The sequence below is a fragment of the Gekko japonicus genome, unplaced genomic scaffold (assembly GCF_001447785.1).
Source record: "Gekko japonicus isolate JY-2015 unplaced genomic scaffold, Gekko_japonicus_V1.1 scaffold211, whole genome shotgun sequence".
NCBI classification, from domain to species: Eukaryota; Metazoa; Chordata; class Lepidosauria; order Squamata; family Gekkonidae; genus Gekko; species Gekko japonicus.
In genome coordinates, this window is record NW_015164187.1 from 1,030,177 (window position 1) to 1,049,694 (window position 19,518).

General features: G+C 42.3%; 1 protein-coding gene across 1 annotated transcript in view; it reads right to left on the bottom strand.

The window, feature by feature from the left end:
* The window catches only part of LOC107107842 (fer-1-like protein 4), a 90,748-nt gene that overhangs the window by 39,124 nt on the left and 32,106 nt on the right, over nt 1-19,518 (bottom strand). Inside the window, exons 9-19 of the mRNA XM_015408191.1 lie at nt 18,090-18,249; nt 16,448-16,631; nt 15,023-15,209; nt 12,315-12,685; nt 7,486-7,594; nt 6,338-6,536; nt 4,774-4,894; nt 4,314-4,414; nt 3,114-3,201; nt 1,660-1,776; nt 382-534 (exon numbers count right to left, since the gene is read on the bottom strand). Of these exons, the coding sequence (XP_015263677.1) occupies nt 382-534; nt 1,660-1,776; nt 3,114-3,201; nt 4,314-4,414; nt 4,774-4,894; nt 6,338-6,536; nt 7,486-7,594; nt 12,315-12,685; nt 15,023-15,209; nt 16,448-16,631; nt 18,090-18,249 (1,790 nt within the window). The remainder of the gene's footprint in view (nt 1-381; nt 535-1,659; nt 1,777-3,113; nt 3,202-4,313; nt 4,415-4,773; nt 4,895-6,337; nt 6,537-7,485; nt 7,595-12,314; nt 12,686-15,022; nt 15,210-16,447; nt 16,632-18,089; nt 18,250-19,518) is intronic.

Consider the following 19,518-nt stretch of genomic DNA (forward strand, 5'->3'; position numbering starts at 1 on the left):
AATTAAACTATTTACCATTCACATGCTTGTCCAAATGCAGGCCACTCCACCAATCATGTTGTGTTAGGCTACATCATACAAGGATCTGAAACCATGATCTGAAGTTGGTTTCTTAACTACAGTTGGACTTAATTATAGTTTCATGTGACACAGGAACATGGACCTCCTGACTTAATCTTGGCTTAAGCCACCCTCACTACAATGCAGGGGAAACAGTGATAAAACCAGTATTTGTGAAAGCAAACCAGGATTCTGCAAGCCAATTCCGAGTTTCTTAAACTAACCATAGTTAAAATAAACCACGCATTTCACATTATATCTGAGCTTGGGGGGGGGGAAGAGAGGTATAGCTTCAAATACTTAGCAAAAGAGAGTGAGAACCTTTAAAAAGACAGTTTGGATCTTGGCACAGTCCTTGCCTTTCTCCTCTTCTACCACCGAGTACAAGACGTTCTGGGCAGGGATTCTTGCGTATGCTACCCGCTTGTTGTTGCTAAACATCCAGATCAAGATATCTGGGATAGAACACTGAGGCTGGAAAAAAACCAAAAACACCTAAGACCACAGTTGAGAAAGAAAGCCAAAAATCAGAGTGTGTTGAATTACTGAAACCAGCAAAAAGTATCTATGTTTGTATATTTGTGGGAAATGAGGATATGGGAGTTTAAAATGTTGTAACTTTTTGTCAAGGACTGGGATAACAGATGGGAAGAAGGATGGAAATCATGGAACATTAGTCGGCAACAAATGTTGGGACAAGGACAAGGCACCACACTTTCAATCATCTCAACTCCTGCATCTCAAGCACCATCCAGATCCCCTCCAATTTAAGCATCAGTTGAAACTGATTAAATGTTTTCACATTTTTCTCTACCACCATAAGGACCTTTCTAAATGAACACTAATATTGCTCAATGGGAACTAACAGATTATTCTGCATTCTCGTTTTCCTCGCTTGTGTGTTCCTCTTGCTTGGGGAGGGGGGGGACCTGTTCCACATGTTCCACTAGTGTTAAGATGTTCCACTAGTGGTTGATTTGATATTAGTAAAGCTAAAGGTTTCCCTTGCTCGAAAGGTAGTCGAATCCGACTCTAGGGGGCAGTGCTCAAGCCAAAGAGCCAGCGCTGTCCGAAGACTTTTCCGTGGTCATGTGGCCAGTACGACTAAACACTGAGGCACATGGAATGCCATTACCTTCTCACCGAAGCGGTACCTATTTATCTACTTGCAATTTCTTGCTTTTGAACTGCTAGGTTGGCAGGAGCTGGGGCCAGAGATGAGAGCTCAATCTGTCACACGGCACTCGGATCTCAAACTGCCGAGCTACCGACCTTCTGGTCTGCAGCTCAGCGTCTTAACCTCTGAGCCACCATGGCCCTGATTTGATATTACATCACTGTATTATATCACTGCACTGCAGGTTTTTATGCCGGACATACAGTGATATAATATCGAATCAACCACTAGAAGGAGCAACATGCAGAAAAGAACACACACACACACCAAAGCAATAGGGGCACACAAGTAAGGAATATGAGAATGCAAAAGAGCACATAATCTTATGCTCTACAATGTGATGTTTCTTTTACCAGTTGCCCTGCCATGCATTCCCATATGATATGAATTGCCAAACCAGGCCCTATGCTTGTCATAAGTACCTCTTTAGCCAGGAAGCGAAGCTTTGACAGGATTGTCTTTGCCTCATTTACTTTCTCCCTGACATTGGTACGAGTCAGTCGCCTCCGTATGCGGAGCCCCCTCTTCGCATACAGTATCTAAACAGAAAAAAACACAACTTCAAACCATATATTCAGCAATACAGAGGATCACATACAGCTGTATTAGTCTTGGGTGGCAAAATAAAACAGAAGTCCAGTGACACCTTACAAGACTAACAACACTTATTCCAGCATGAGCTTTTGTGAGTCAAAGCATTTGAAGAGATAAGCTCTGAGTCCTGAATACTCATATTGGAATAAATGTTGGCCTCTAAGGTGCCAGTGGACTTCTGTTTTATTTCATATGTATACAGTCACCTTTTTGTTTTTCTTTCCACTCTGTGCATCTCCTATAATAGATCAGCTGCACATCCTAGTAACTGTCGGCATCACATATGGCTCATCAAAATATATCATAAATTCTAACCGATTTCAGCAGAATTTGTGTTCTATAGGCATGAAAAGAATTACACTAATTTTGGAAATCTTTCAGTCAGTGTCTGAGTTGGGGTCAGAGCTTGCTATACCATGAGGCCAACTGAGATGGTTATCACAGGTGGCCAACTTGGAGGGGACAGCACCCACCCACGTATCACCAGCCTCCCGTCTCAACCCCTTTTGCAGCCATCTCTATCCCCCCCCCATCCTCACTGCCACCGCCCCCACCTTTGTCCTGGAGCCAGAGCAGCTAATCCTCCCTTGCCTCCTCACTCTCCCAATAGGACTTCCCAACTCTCTCAAGAATTCAGCTACCATTTTTGGTTACTCTGAAAACAGACAAACAAAGATGGCAGCAAATTCTCAAGAGTGGAAGGAAACTTACAAGAGTTTGGGAAGCCCTGTAACAGATCTACTGTTTGCTGTACTGTTTTTAAAGAGGGCTGGTAGAGAGTTTGAGAAGGGCTTGCTGCACCAGCTTCCAGGCAGAAGCAGAGGCGGCAGCAACAGGGAAGCATCTGACTTCAGATGGCAGTGTGGACTGAGCTGGTACTGAGTTGTGTGTTTGGGAAGTAAGTTCAGATCAGTGACCAAGGGAACAAAACCAAGAGAGGTGGAATAGTTAAGATAAAACATAGCAAGGAAAAGTTTTAAAAGGCAAAAGCCTATCCATAGATGACGGTTAACAGAGACAGATCAAGGGGAGAAAAACTCAAAGCGAATGTGACTGAACACAAGTCTGTGCTCTGTCTACTCTGTGGGGGTGATGGCAACAAAAAAGTGAGTTCACTTTCTGCCACCATAGCATCTGCAGAATGGCATCCAGCAGAGCTCTTCCAGGTTGTGAAAGGGCTTTTATTAAAGGTTTCCTTAAAAGTGCACCCATGCCTAGACAGGTACAACACATCTAGATAGGTACAACACATCCACAAACACAGACTGTTCACATGACTCACAATGTTTTGTGGGACTGATTTCATCCGACATCGATCAAGGTTATTTGGACGGGCCATTGGCTTTTTGTCTGCATTAAGTGAATACTGCCTGAAATTAGATAGACTGTGAGTTCTGGCTTTCTGACTGCAGCCACACATCACACAGAATAAAAGAACAGATGTCAAGGATGCATCATTATCACAGGATACTAAAAAAACCCACCCTGCATTTAAACTTTTCTTCCACCTCGTTAATAAGAAATAGCTGTCTAACAAATACAGTACAGACATCACTGACCTTTCACATTTGCCTTATTCTTGTAGAAGCCAGTGCAACATAGCCAGAGTGTTGATTTTAGGCTGCTGAAATGGGTTCAAATCTTTGTTTGGTTGTGAACTTCACTGTGTGTACTGGACTACTTGCTATCTCCCAGCCTAATCTACCTTATAGGAGTGTCTGCAGGCAGGGGGAAAGAAATAGTCACCATGTATTTTGCCCAGAGGTCCTTGCTGTGTAGATAGCAAACAAATATAAGGAGTAAATGAGCTCACCATTTCTTTGTATCAAAATCTCTCCTGTATTTTGCTTCATAGTGGGCCCAGGGGGGTACCTCAGTATAGCTTTTTGTTCTGAATGAAATCATGGTGATTGGCAGCCAAATCCTTCCCTTTAGAGAAATTTAAAGAGATGCACTCTTCCTGTGTTCTGCTACTTATTGTTCAAAACATACTAGCTAAGCCCTGACCCGGCTAGCCTGATCTAGTCAGATCTTGGAAGATCTTGGAAGCAGGGGTCAGTATTTGGATGGGAAACCACCAAGGAATACCAGGGTCGTACCACAGAGGCATGCAATGGCAACCCACCTCCAAGAGTGTCTTGCCTTGAAAACCCTGTGGGGTCGCTGCCCCCCCCCCTCCAAAAAAAACCTAGCTAGATCTGTCTGGAAAAACAAGCACGACACAACCAAGAGTTCCTAATGAACACCCAACATTTTCACAGAGCTTCCTATTAATTAGTTGGCTTACAGTGAACTCTCTAATTAGAGATGAGTCTCATAACATCAGGATCCAGGTGTGATTATCTTCTAGGCTCTGAGGATGCTGGATTCAAGGATGTTTAATTCAATAGTTTTGACAAAGGATGTGATTAAGATAGAAGGAGTAGGAAAGGCAATGTGAGTCAACTGTATGGTTTTTATGAACAAAAGCAGGAGTACTAACCTACATCCAGCCACAAACTCCTCTAGGACCTGCCGAAGCCTCTCATCTGCTTTGGACTTGGGTCTCCTTAAGAGTTTCTCCACATCTTCCAGCCCATGTTCCTGTTGTAACAAACACTGCCTTGAGATCAGTGCCAGATGACAGAAGAAACTGTCTATGAAGTGCCTGAAGCATTTAGCATAGCTAATATTATGCACCCTTGCTCCAAAATATAATCACCCACATATAAGCAGCAATAATATGATTTTTTGTAAAGAATGAAGCAAAGAGTTTCTCCTTCCTGTGAAGTATTGAGTGCCCTCAGCCTTTGTCAAGAACAGGGCAGAAAGCACTCAGAACTTAAGTCCAATCAGGCTCCCGCTCTGCCCAAATAATTTCCTCCATGCTCCAGTAAAGGCAAGTATGTGACACAAAGCAGCAGGGGCTTGACAGAGGGTTGACAGGCAGAACAATACTTTACCAAACGCTCTGCTATTTTGACAATCCAGTTGGAATTGCAGAGTCTCCAGGTATAGTCTTCCCAGTAGCTCCAGACATACACACAAGGCTTATTGTGCACCATGGGCAGGCAGCTGTAAGAGCTAAGAGCAGCAGGCGGTGAAGATTTACAACTTGAACAAGCAGCTGATAACCAGCCCTCTGCATGATAGTTACACTGATATATCATCATGAAGGCTAGAATAAGTACTGGATTTGCTTGTTTTTGTAAAACATAGTACGTAAGTATAGAAAGTTCTGAATATGCCCCATGGACTTGAAGGCAGCCCTCTCCCCGGGTTTGAATTAGGGGGATAAGACTGAGGGAAGGGCCCTGTATCCAGCTACTAAGGGAACTGGACACTAGAACTAGGTATGAGCTCACTCCCCCAGCAGATGCAATGAAGGCAACTGAGCAAAAGACGGTTGAGTCTGGTGAAGGTCAACTGTGAGAAGAAGATTAACAGCAGCATCCCTCATCTGAGCAGAAAAGGCCCTGCATATCCGAATTTGTAATTGACATGTTTCCAGAGGAAAGATGCATAAATTGGAGACTTGGACTCTCGGGATTTGCACTGCTGAATGCTAGCCAATTACTGCAATCATAAACTGAGTTACACTCTCTAAACACATGCACTTAGAAAGGACTGCTTAGGACTGCACTTCACGTGTCATGATGAAGAGGATCTTTCAAGGCTATTCTACTTAAATTGGTTTTCGGTTAATCAGAAATAAGAGCTATTGAATTATTATTACATGTAGTAGATGGCACTGGATATTTGCCTTCAGGGGAAAGAAATTCTATAGTTTAAGGCCTTAAGCAAAGATATGGGTTTAATGGATTTAAATTAAGGGTGGGAAGGTAACAGCTGGATATTAGGAAAAACTTTTTTACAGTAAGAGTTGTTCAACAGTGGAATCAGCTGTCCAGAGAGGTAGTGAGCTCCTCCTAACTGGCAGTCTTTAAGCAGTGGCTGGACAAACACTTGTCAGGGATGCTCTAGGCTGATCCTGCATTGAGCGGGGGTGAAGGGGGGGTTGGATTAGATGGCCTGTATGGCCCCTGTGATTCTATATGGTAAGTCTTGACTCTGGCTTTCTTGGCCCCAACATTATTAGCAGCCGGCAAGCATACTAAAGCAACATCCATCTGTTCGCCCTGAAACAGATGCTGCTTTTCTGTCTCAGGTTATACATGTATAGTACTGGATCCTGCTGCTAATGGGGAAGAACAAAACAGCTGCAAAATAATGCAGAACAGTACCTTTACTAAATTACTACAGATGTATTTGGAATACAGTCTGTCAGGAAAGAAGTATGTCCCTGAGTAAGAGTTTATAATACACATATTAGACATACATTGGGGGTGCCTGAGGCATAGGATTTGCTTTCTTAGTGCAGGGGAGTGAGGCTAGATGATCCTTTCCTTCCAGATCTGTGTTTCTATGACTTAGACCTAATGAATGACATGAACGACTGCTGAATGAATTAATAAATGGAAATGTGAAGAGACAAGAACTAGTGAGACTGCAAAGAAAATGAGTTACCTGTCATATTCTGTGGGCTCGGGCCTTTGGTTTGCAGTCACAGATTTCTGGACCAAAGTTGTGCTTGGGGATATGACTTCAACATCCAGCTCATCCTCAGAACTGGGTTCAAGCAAAGGCTGCTTGTCTTCACTCCTTTCTTCCTTCTCACCCTTCTTAGAAGTTTTAGCCAAAACTTCTTCAGCTTTGCCATAGTTTCCTTGAAGATGAAGATGGTTACTCATGGTCACCATGGCCAGTTACTATTTATAGCTGTGCCATAATGTGGGTTTTTTTGTACAATCACCATACAACAGCCTTCCGAGACCATCCCTGCAGCCTCGACCTCTTTAAAGCATCAGCAGTTTCTGTTTGTAGTCTTCATGCTCTAATAAAGTCTATGGTCAAAATATACACAGCAAATCCCCCCCCACCCGAGCTATTGTCTTTCTTGTATACATAGATAGTCAGCACCAGCACGGCTTCCATTTAGTCAGCTGCCAAAAAACAACCATGTTGATGGAAACTAACAAATGCTGAGGGAGACTATGTGGGCTTTTCTCAAGCTATCACAGGTGAATCCTCATGTAATACTGAGGGTAGTTTAAACCCACAATTCAGATACTCAGCCGTAGAGGGCATTAGATTGCTTACTCAGGGCTCTGTCTAGGAGATGCTAAGCAGTTGCAGTCTCAGAAGCAGGACAAGCAAAAAAGGTGAGACAGATTAAGAAAAAACACAACTCTAAGATTAGGGTTGCCATATGCCCCCAGAGGGCCCTTCTTACTGCCGTTCAGCTGGGTGGCAAGAGAAAACAGAGGCAAAATGGGGGGACACCAGCATCCCAATGTGCTACTTGCACATCTGGCACAACCAGAAGTGATATCAGTGCATTGCTGGTGACATTCTAGCAATTAGTTAACCATAGAGTTTTGACTAATGCCAGAACATCACCAGTTATGTCATTATTGCACCAGAGAGGCCGCACTTCATGAGGTGAATCTCCTGTAGGTTGCCAGCCTCGTGTTGGCAGCCCTCATTAAGATCTATACTGTGTTAAAACTCTCAGGGCCATCCAAATAAAAGTCTCTGTTCACGTGTAATCGTTCGTTATTTCTGGTAATGTCTGGCTGGGGTCGAGAAGTTTTAAGTTCAGAGAACATAGTTACCTATAGAGATCTCAAATTTCACAGGCTTGGTACCTATTGATGGATCCATCATAGTCACCTCAAAGAAAGAGGCAAAAAGGAGGAATTCTTCTTTAACTCCCAGTGCATTCTGAAAAAGGAAGAAAGGTTCAGTATGGCCTAATTTTGCCATAAAATTGTCCACACAATTTCCCCACATGCAAAAATTCACAATACTGAACTGTGAATGCTTCACCCAAGACAAACACTGGCAGGCAGCTGTAATACATTTACTCAATCACCTTAATATCTGAATTGCCACTGAATTCCTCAGTTCAATGCAGAGTAGCAAAGATATCCTTGGGGAGGGATATGAATGCTGGAGGGAGCCACTTTATCTGATGCTTTAACAAAACATAACAGTATATTTGTGTCTGTTTTATAAACACAAAGTACTGCATTTCATGACCCTTGTCTCTGCTAATAGGAAAGCAGCCTTTGGGGGGGGGGCAAGCTTCAGATGGCACCTGGAGCTCTCCCACAATTACAATGGATCTCCAGAGAAGATCAGTGTCTCTGGAGTAAATGACTACTTTGTAGGGTGGACTATATGGCATTTATACCCTGTTGAGGTCCCTCTCCTCCCCAGGCTCCACCCCTAAAATCTCCAGGTATTTCCCAACCCAGAGATGGCAGCCCTAGCACCTGCAAGACAAACTATTCTGTTGTGTTCTCTGTACTTGCACTAAGGATGATCCGGGTCAATATTTCAGTCTTTGTAATATTTTTTAATTGTAGGTATAAACCTTCGCAAACTTAGTCTTTCGGTCGTGTTAACTCATTCTCTATTTTTCTTCTAGTGCTTTCAAGAAAGGCTGCCAGTGATAGTCTGTTTTGGAGGTCATTAATTTATAAGGTCGCCAGAAGTCGGAAATGACTTGATGGCACATAACTGACACAGTGTTTATGTTTTGTTGGAGTGAACGGGAATATTCAGCAGCTGTGCTGATTATAAAATAATTATAATTTATCGTTTGAAAATCAGTTTTTTTAAAAAGATATATTCCCACACAATAAAAAGTAGAATAGAATTTATCGAGGACCAACTATTCTATGATAATAGGTGTTTTAAGCACATTATGTTTTATTACAGCTGTCTCTAGCAGAAACCTTCAGGTAGATAAGCTGTGATATAATGAACAGTGGATACTTTCTGTTTTCATGGAAGATCTAGACACAGAAATTTCATCTCACTTCAGTTTTATTTATTTATTTATTTATTTTGGGATTTGTACCCTGCCCTATCCGGTAGCTCAGGGCGGCTTAGATGCTTCTGATGAAGACATTTTAAAACAGGACTCAATACTGGATTCCTGTCACATGTTGTTCACATGTCCTACAGTATATATTATTCTCTGTTACATACTCTGTTGTGCTAAATGTATGTATATGCATCACATTTTACTCCATGTAAATGTAATGTTTAAATCTATCACTTACATTTTCCATATTTTGCACACACACACATATACACACACACACACACACACACACCTTGGTGCTCTCATTAAATTCAAACCGAACAGTTGCGCTGTCCTCCAGAGTGGGGGGAAACAGCACATTTTGAATGCAGAAGAATGTTAAGTGAGGTCACTTCCCAGCAATGCTTCATCTAAGCTGTGGAGTCTTGTGAGCAAAAATTCTACTTTGTGAGCTACTGGCATTAAAGGATGAGCGATTTTGCTACTGCACAAATTAGTTTGCTCTGGAACCATCATTCCTGAGCTAAGACAAAAATGTGTGAGCTGGAGGCTAAAAAACTGTGAGCTAGCTCAAACGAACTCAGCTTAGAGGCAACACTGCTTCCCACATAGTGGCAGTCAAAAAATTCTACTGAACTGGGGCCTCCATATGATGACCTATAGTACTTTTAGGAACAAATACATAGAAATGCAAATAAGGGGGACTACGGCAAGAAGTGCTGATTTAAGTTTCTTAGCCCCAGAGAGGGAAAACATGGGTTTTAAGCAGAAAAATGACAAGTGGTAAAAGGGTTGAACACCATATCTTCCTGCCACTCCATTACCATGACTGATTTCATTTAAAAATCAGTTTTATTACATTTGTTTACATCTCCCAAAGAGTTCATTTCTTAACATAAATAATAATCTGTGCACCAGGGGAAAGAAATATTTTCATCCTCTCTTCATGGTACCACTGTGTTTGGGCAGGAAGCTACACATGGTAAGAATGGAATCTGTTTGAATGGACATCATTTGTCTAAAATATTTTTCCCGAGCCTAGAAAAAACTTATAGATTAAACCAAACACATTTCTTTTACTTGCACAAGACTTCTTGCTGATTGTCTTTAAATCTGTTGGTCTACTGCACTTATGTATTCTGTGTGATATTACTAGCTCTGCAGTCATGCCAGCAAGGGAAACAAATAGCACATGGCACATGGGTGTGTGCTTTATTGGTTCCATTTATTCTTTTCAGAGCGATAGGGCTGTGGCAGAGATCTTTGTCCCCACCCAGATAATCTTGTCCCCACCCACCTCACCATCGTCTCCACCTACTTAATCTTTCCTTTACAAGCTATGTGTAGTACTGTAAAATACTGAACATGTTCTGTTAAAGTACTTAGGGGTGTGCAAAAAAAAAAATTCGGCCCATTCGGATTTGGTGGAATCGGGAAGAATCAATTTCGGCTAGCAGTAAGACTCCCACATGTCAGTTTCATCGGTACCAGCAGATTCAGGAGTCTTTCCGCTAGATGAACGTCAATTTCAGCCCCATTATATCCTATGGGCCATTGAAGTCAATGGCAAAAACATAGGGTATATTTTGGGGGCTGGAGGGGAGGGGGCTTGAGGGAGAGACTCCAAACTCATGGGGTAGCTGCTGGAGCCTCTCCCCAAGATACCAACCAAGTTTGGTGGGGAAAACTTGGGGAAAAGTAACTTTTTCCCACAGAGAACAATGGAGGGGATAGGGGCAACCTGTTTGGGGGCCTGTAGAATTGGACCCCCTGGTCCAATATTCTTCAAACTTGGTTGGTATCTTGGGGAGAGGCTCCAGCAGCTACCCTGTGAGATTGAAGCCTCTCCCTCAAACCGCCTCCCCTCCAGCCCCCAGAATATACCCTATGTTTTCGCCTTGACTTCAATGGCCCATAGGATATAAAGGTAAAGGTTCCCTTGCTCGAAAGCCGATCAAATCCAACTCTAGGGTTGCGGTGCTCATCTCCATAGGATATAATGGGGCCGAATTGCCGCCAAAATTCGGTGGCAATTCGGTGGCAAGCCTATTCAGATCAGATAATCTGAATCGGCCTGCAGCAGCCCGAAAGGGGTTCGAATGGGCCATTTTCGGGGGTGCATTCAGTTTGGACGAACCGAATGCACATCCCTAGTACTGATGTAAGCTCTTACTTTCCTTTCATAGGAAGATGTTGCCCTGCCTCACCAGTGCCTGATGAAGAGAATGGACAGTTATCTGCTAAATAATATCCCTCCAGCTCTGATGCCAAAATTGGCATGCTCCATCATAGATATTAATCAAATAATCAGGCATCCAAAATTATGATATACTATACTGAGCAAGCTACAGCTGTTTTAAACAGCATGCTTTTGAGGCTGCTCCTCAAAGCAAAAGATGCAAAGACATAGCAGATACAATTAATTTGATGAGGCGATCCATGCAACCCTAAGTTTACACCCTTCTATGGGTGTAACTTGTATGACATCAGTGGACTTAGAAGGCTGATTGCACTGTACATAAATGTCTTAAACTCAAGTACCTAAGTTTATCACAACTTAGTAAGACTAAACTCTGAACTACTAAAAAGATGACCCCAGCTTCAGGATATTAGAAAAAATATTCAGTACCCAATCAGCAAACAGGAAACCACATTTATACTTTTGCAACTAGATATCAACCTACTTCCTTTCCCCTATTCTGAATTTCAAACATTTTTTTATTTTTAACAAAAACAAACAAACATTAAAAAACATACAGGTTGGGGGTTACATATACTTTCTAATTGTATATTGTATATCTCCTACATGTATATTAATCAGTTTTTATCACCATATACCTATATCTAGATGTTCTGCATTATAATTAAAGGTAAATTCTAAAATGTGTCCAGATTAGATTATAAATCTAAATCTATATTGTTCATTTACTGTAATCTTCAACCCTATTCTGGAATTTACCTACTTGGTCCTCAAATACACCAAGAAATCTGCTTTTATTTTTTTCTGCAACCATTCCAACTGCCAAAGGGCCAAGCCACTGTTCAGGTTTTTAAAAAAAACAAACAGCCTTGCTTTTTGGGGAGTAGTAAGTATTGTGACCATAAAGCAAGCAAAATTATGGTTGTATGTGCAACTCTTTCCAACACCAAATTCCCTTCACTGGATTCTAGTGCTGATGTTTAAGGATAAGTACATTCATACATAGCTATTCTTTATTCTTCGGACTATAAAAATAAGTAGACAATATGATTATAATAAGCATGAAATAAATTTAATGAGCATGAAAAAAGATGTTAATAGTGTTGTTTGATACTGCACCAATTGTATCTTGTTTTCTACTCCATGTTTGGTGCAGATATGTAACAGGACCAGCATCAGGGTTTTGGTGCCCTAGGCAAACTGTGACTTTGGCATGTGTCCCCCCAACATTCAATACAGAGAAAAATGTGAGATAACATAAATATTTTAATAGAGAAAAGAAATTCACTTCTACCTAATTTGGCACCTCCTAAAGCTTGATGCCCTAGGTGATCACCTAGTTTGCCTATATGGTTGGGCTGGTCCTGATATGCAACAACTCTGTTAATAAATTTCAAGATGAGACTCACCTCTGGGAGAGGATGAAGCTCCTCAACCTCCACAGTCACCTCACTCGGCTGCTCTGCCTCCTCGGGGATACCAGCTTCAGCCTGGCTTTGCTGTTGCTCTTTGAAAGAGACTCTGGTTTTCTCCTTGGCCTTCTTACTCTTCTTCTTCAATTTGAGCTTGCTTAGAGCACCTTTAAGAACCTCTACGGGCTTTTTTTCTGCTGCTTGGATAGTACTGAAGATCTCTACAGAAATGGCCATGAGAAGGCGCCCACGGTAGAATATGCCTTCTCCCAAACCTTCATTGAGATCCTTGTGGACATCTCGCAGAGCTGAGTTTTGAGGTGAGCCATACAAGTTCACCCAAGCGGGACCAAAAGTGGGATTGAAACCTGTGAAAATTGACATACTTTTCAATTTGTGGCTTTCAAGTTAGAATTTACAGCCTTGTTTGTTACAGCTTTGTACCCTCCAGCCAATGCATCAGCAGGACAGGATTCCTTGGTAGCCTAACAGGGCAATCCTAAGAACGCTTTCCTGGGAGTAAACCCCACTGAGTAGACTTCAGTAGGATTCAGAATAGATCTGCTAAGGATTGCGCTGCAAAAATATTGGCTCAGTTCAGACATTGTGCAAAACCATGGTTAATTAAACTAACTATGGTTAATGTGATTGTCTGACTGTAGGCCACTCCATTACCTGTGGGTACTTAGGTTCCATAAATACAGGATCTGAAGTTGATTTGTTAACCACGGTTAACCTTAACTATGGTTTTCCTTAATGTTGGAATGCAATCTTTCTGGCTGAACCTTGCATTGAAGAGAAGAAGAGGCTGGGTTTATACCCTGCCCTTCACTACCTGAAGGAGTCTCAGAGTGGCTTACAATCCCGGTCCCTTCCCCTCCCCACAACAGGCACCTTGTGAGGTAGGTGGGTCTGAGAGAGCTCTGAGAGAACTGTCCTTGAGAGAACAGCTCTGAAAGAACTTATGACTGACCCAAGGTCACACCAGCAGCTGCATGTGGGGGAGTAGGGAACCAAACCTGGTTCTCCCATATTAGAGTCCATACTCTTAACCACTACAGCAAACTGGCTCTGGGTCTGGCAACAATTTTGTGTCTGGCAACAACTTTTTAGGCTACAGGGAGAAGGCAATTTTTCAAGGCTAAGGCAATTTTTCAAAGCTAACCAGGATATGAGTGATTTCCTGTGAGCTGAATCCCGGTTTCACAAACTAACCATAGATGAAATAAGCAATGGTCTCACATTATGTCTGGATTGAGCCATTGTCAAGCTGCATAAATATAAACATATCAGCCACACAGAAATTCTCTCAACAGAAATTCTGTGTACATATCCTCAGAGTCGGTGCCCCTAAGTACAGATGTGTCATTTTTTGCTGTTCCTTATTACACAGAGGTGGACAAACATGCACCAACTGTTGTATAGTCAGCTGTCAAAGACAAACAAATAGGCAACATCAGTGCTTGAAGCTTCGAGGGACTCACCGTTTCTCCCAGGGTCAGATATCTGCTTCAGATCAATGAAATGTGTAGCAAGGGCAACGTCCCCAATGTTTGCATCATCCAATACTTGGACTTTGATTTTTCGAACAAGAGGAGGAAACATCTCAATGAAACTGATCTGTTCATTCCATAATGGTTCTGTAGTGTTGCTTTCAACTGAAGTTTCCCCCTAAACCACAAGAAGAAATGACTAATATAAGTCAATGGTGTCTTACTAGTTTGAAATCAGTAGTAGAGGTGTGAGAAATCTGAAGGTCAAAATTCATATAGAATATTCACATTTACCATATTCTGTGATTAGCGTTGTATGGCTGACTGGGCCCATAATTTCCTCTGTACTAAATGATGATATCTCTGCAAGATTAAATGGGTTGGATGGGTGATTCAGAGTGTTGGACTGGATGGGCCTTTGGCCTGATCCAACATTGGCGTCTCTTATGTTCTTATGTTGGAATGCAAACTTTCTGGCTGAACCTTGCATTGAAGAGAAGAAGAAGAGATTGGATTTATACCCTGCCCTTCACTACCTGAAGGAGTCTCAGAGTGGCTTTCAATCCCGGTCCCTTCCCCTCCCCACAACAGACAACTTGTGAGGTAGGTGGGTCTGAGAGAGCTCTGAGAGAACTGTCCTTGAGAGAACAGCTCTGAAAGAACTTATGACTGACCCAAGGTCACACCAGCAGCTGCATGTGGGGGAGTAGGGAACCAAACCTGGTTCTCCCATATTAGAGTCCATACTCTTAACCACTACAGCAAACTGGCTCTGGGTCTGGCAACAATTTTGTGTCTGGCAACAACTTTTTAGGCTACAGGGAGAAGGCAATTTTTCAAGGCTAAGGCAATTTTTCAAAGCTAACCAGGATATGAGTGATTTCCTGTGAGCTGAATCCCGGTTTCACAAACTAACCATAGATGAAATAAGCAATGGTCTCACATTATGTCTGGATTGAGCCATTGTCAAGCTGCATAAATATAAACATATCAGCCACAAAGAAATTCTCTCAACAGAAATTCTGTGGACATATCCTCAAAGTCGGTGCCCCTAAGTACAGATGTGTCAGTTTTTGCTGTTCCTTATTACACAGAGGTGGTCGGACAAACATGCACCAACTGATGTATAGTCAGCTGTCAAAGACAAACAAATAGGCAACAGAACAGAACTATTTGATTGCACATCAGTGCTTGAAGCTTTGAGGGACTCACCATTTCTCCCAGGGTCAGATATCTGCTTCAGATCAATGAAATGTGTAGCAAGGGCAACGTCCCCAATGTTTGCATCATCCAATACTTGGACTTTGATTTTTCGAACAAGAGGAGGAAACATCTCAATGAAACTGATCTGTTCATTCCATAATGGTTCTGTAGTGTTGCTTTCAACTGAAGTTTCCCCCTAAACCACAAGAAGAAATGACTAATATAAGTCAATGGTGTCTTACTAGTTTGAAATCAGTAGTAGAGGTGTGAGAAATCTGAAGGTCAAAATTCATATAGAATATTCACATTTACCATATTCTGTGATTAGCGTTGTATGGCTGACTGAGCCCCTAATTTCCTCTGTACTAAATGATGATATCTCTGCAAGATTAAATGGGTTGGATGGGCTGGATGAGGGTGAACAAGATGAAACTTAATCCTGGCAAGAGCAAGACAGAGGTTCTCTGGGTCAGTAGAAAGGCAGACCAGGGACTTCAGATCTCCCCTGTCTTGGATGGGGTTTTATGCCCCTTGAAAAGCCAGGTTCACAGTTTGGGAGGGCTGCTTGAAAGAGCAGTCACCTTAGAAAACCAGGTGGCTGCTGTGGCTTGGAGTGAGTTTGCCCAGCTTCAGCTGGTGTGTCAGCTACATCCATTACATCTAGACTGGACTATTGCAATGTTCTCTATGTGAGGCTACCCTTGAAGTATGTTCTGAAGCTGCAGCTAGTGCAGAATGCTGTGGCTACAAGCCCTACATGGCTTTGGAGCAGGGTATCCGAAGGACCATCTTCTCCGATAGGTTCCTGCAAGGGAATTAAGATCGCAGAGAGATGCCCTCCTGACTTTTCTGTGGCAGCCCAACAATTATGGAACAATTATGCATCTGCCCACCCCCCATTGTTGATCTTCAGGAGGTAGTTGAAGGACCAAGGACTGCAAAGCCATTGTACATTATTAACAATAATGCATTTTCTCAAGAAGGAATCTACTTAAGGTCAGATTGCAAGAAGTTTTATTAGCTACTCATAGGTACCAATCATTTATCTCAATATCTAAGAGCACACTCAGACAGCAACTCACTGAACACTCAGTTCAGTGTGTGTACACTAAGTTGGGCTTACAAAGCAGCTCATGACTTGCATTTCAAATCCTGCATTGGACTCATATTAATTGCTCCTTGTAGTACAGATGGGAACAGTACAAGCACATGCACTCATGTACCACAAGAACTGGGATTCATTGGAAGCTATTTGATCCCTCTTCCAAACCACCATGTAGAATCACCCTAATTAGTTATGCTGTTTTCCAAAGTCCTCTGTAGATGCCCCTCTTATGTTCATATATGCAGAAAAGACAGTAGCTCAAGTTCCATAAAGAAACAAAGATTTGTTCTAAGGGAATACACATTTTAAGCGGCCAGCCTTTAGCTTACCTGTTGTCCAGAAAATGTAACTTGCACATACGGATCAATGAAGACTTTCTTCTCACTCATAATCTTTGAAAAACCACCCATGATTCCTGCACTCATGCTGGGTAATCCATCTGCCCTGTAAATTTTGATGCAAACTTTGGCCCAAGGCCGCTCAGCTGGGATTCTTTTAGGCAGCAGCAAGTTCCTGAAAGGAAGATAACCGAGTTCTCAAAACTGAAGAAACCAAAACTGAAGGACAGTGTGTGCAAGTGAGTGAGTGAGTGAGTGAGTGATACCAAATAAGAACAAGGGTAAACTAGGAGTCTACAGTGAGAAGGAGGAATTGGAGAAAATCACGCCCCCCACAACTTACCTCTGGATCCAACCTGAAGTCTTGGGGAGAAAAGACTCAGTGCAAATCTAATGCTGCACAAGCTCCTAATCATGATTAAAATGACAATAAAACCTCTTATGTTTCTGTTTGCTCCCTCCTCCATTTCCTTCCATTTTTATGCATATGCATGCATTTCCGCCTCCCTTTCTGTGCTGGAGCTTTGTTACCATTACCATCTGCAGAGGGATTTTTGCTGACCATAGTTAGCCAAGCCACAGTTTGCAAACTGACATTTAAACCATGGTTTGGTGCTCGCTGAGATTAGCAGAAGCACTCATGGAAGCACAGCCCTAAACCCAGTTAACTCCAAAATTGAGAGGGAGGGGTGAATACACCTGACACGGGAGAAAGGAGAAAGAGTCAGAGTGTCCACTGGGAAATTGGATGGCATTAAGAAGAGAGAAGAGGAAGAGATTGGATTTATACCCCACCCTTCACTCGGACCCTCAGAGCGGCTTAGAAACACCTTTCTCTTCCCCTCCCCACAACAGACAGCCTGTGAGGAAGGTGGGGCTGAGAAAACTGTTTCAAGAACTTCTCTTTCAAGAACAACTCTGACAGAACTATGGTGTGCCCAAGGTCATCCAGCAGCTGCAAGTGGAGGAGTAGGGAATCAAACCCAGTTCTCCCAGATCAGTGTCCATGCATGTAACCAGGACAGGTTCTGTGTAGTTCTGACAATGATTATAGAGCAGGTTTTTTTTTAACAGAGTAGGTTTTCATATCCCACTTTACTTTAAAGAGTCTCATAGCAGCTTACAATCTCCTTCCCATCCTCTTCCTCCAACAGTCACCTTGTGAGCTAAGTGGGGCTGAGAGAGTTCTGAGAGAACTGTGACTGGCCCAAGGTCACCCAACAGGCGTCATGTGGAGAAGTGGTAAATCAAACCTAGCTCTCCAGATTAGAGTCCACCACTCTTAACCACTATACCACACTAGTTCTACAATGATTAGGGCCTATATTTGTTGGAATGTACAAGATGCTTTGGAGAAAGTTCAATGGAGAGGGCCATGGCTCAGTGGTAGAGCATCTGCTTGGCATGCAGGAAGTCCCAGGTTCAATACATGGCATCTCCAGTTAAACAAGCTAGCAGTGGGTGATGTGAAAGACCTCTGCCTGAGATTCTGTTGAGCTGCTGCCAATCTGAGTAGACAATACTGACTTGGATGGACCAAAGATCTGATTCACTACAAGGCAGCTTCCATGCTGTGCAATACCCAACCACTCCCATCAGTAACACACCATATGTTGCTTCACCACAGACTTACTTTTCAATATCTTCATGCTGGCTGGTGGAGGTAGTAGGAACAGAACTCATTACATCACCCCGTGCCATTACAGAAATGTTGCACTTTACATATCCTTTAGTTCCTGCTCTTGTGTCCTTCGGGTCATTAAGAACAGCCCATTTATGGTAGAATCTGTGATCTAAGAACATAGAGGGCCAAAATCACATGTGAATGGTGAAGTGGCAGAAAGGTGAAATGTAATTACAAATCAGTTTTCCTGCATGGCCATCAATTGATTCAGAAGCCAGAAGCCAGATATAACTGTGTTTCTGCTTTTTACACATGCACAACAACTGTATGTAGGGGTGGGGAAATGCTATAAGTACCACATGGGAATTCAGAGAAAGAAGGGATGGCTGATTCACAGTTTCCATGGGACTAATTTACAGGATGGTAAACAATTCCAGAAATTAGGAACCTCCGTTTCTCCAAATGTCCAAAAAAAAAAAAGGCAGAGGGAAGCCAATAAAGTTGCATGGCCTCATACAATAGCATGGGCAAATACTTAGCAAGCATAAATAAGTGTAACTACCCTGAAACCAAAAGAACTCTGCAAATTGACAGTTTATGACCAAGGTGTGTTACTTAAGTCTTTCCAGGACATAGTATAAAGCCTAGTGGCTTTAGACATTTCATCTTAATCTCAGCTTTACTTAGGGCTTTTTTTCCTGGGGGAACACGCTGGAACGAGTCCCAGAACCTCTTTGACAAAATTCTTTTTAAAATGTTTAAAAGTTCGTGAGTTTTCAGTATACAGATTGAAAACTTCATTTCCTTGAGAGTTCCGGCACCTCTTTTTTTTAAAAAAGTAAACTTATGGCGACCCTGTGGGGTTTTCAAGGCAAGAGACATTCAGAAATGGTTTGCCATTGCCTGCCCCCACATCATGACTCTGATATGCCTTGGTGGTCTCCCTTCCAAATACTGACCAGGGCTGACCCTGGTTAGCTTCCCGAGATAAGGCTAGCCTGGGCTATCTAGGTCAGGGCTCAACCTTACTTAATACAGCTCAAATCTCTGAAAAGATTAGCCAGATAGGGTCAGATTTATTCCAAATCCAAAATTTCAGTACTTGTAGGAGGGTGCTAGATTATAAGCATTGAGAGGAAATTTATTTTTAAATGTTCCTGTTCATTATTTTGTTAGGATTTTTTAATTTAAGAAAAACAGCAAGGTACATATATAACAAAGAATGGAAAAAGAACATTCATAACCTATAAACTATTACTTTATGTTGGCTTGAAAAATACATGTGGTTAAATCCCATCTCTGTACTTACTGTTGTGGAGTCTATTGGTGATGAATGAAAGGAACTAAAAGAGTTTAAGAGTCTTCAGCAAAGATTATTATGCATATGTATCCCAGGTTAGGCTTAAAGAAAACTCAGAGCCAGGGTTTCGGTTCCCTG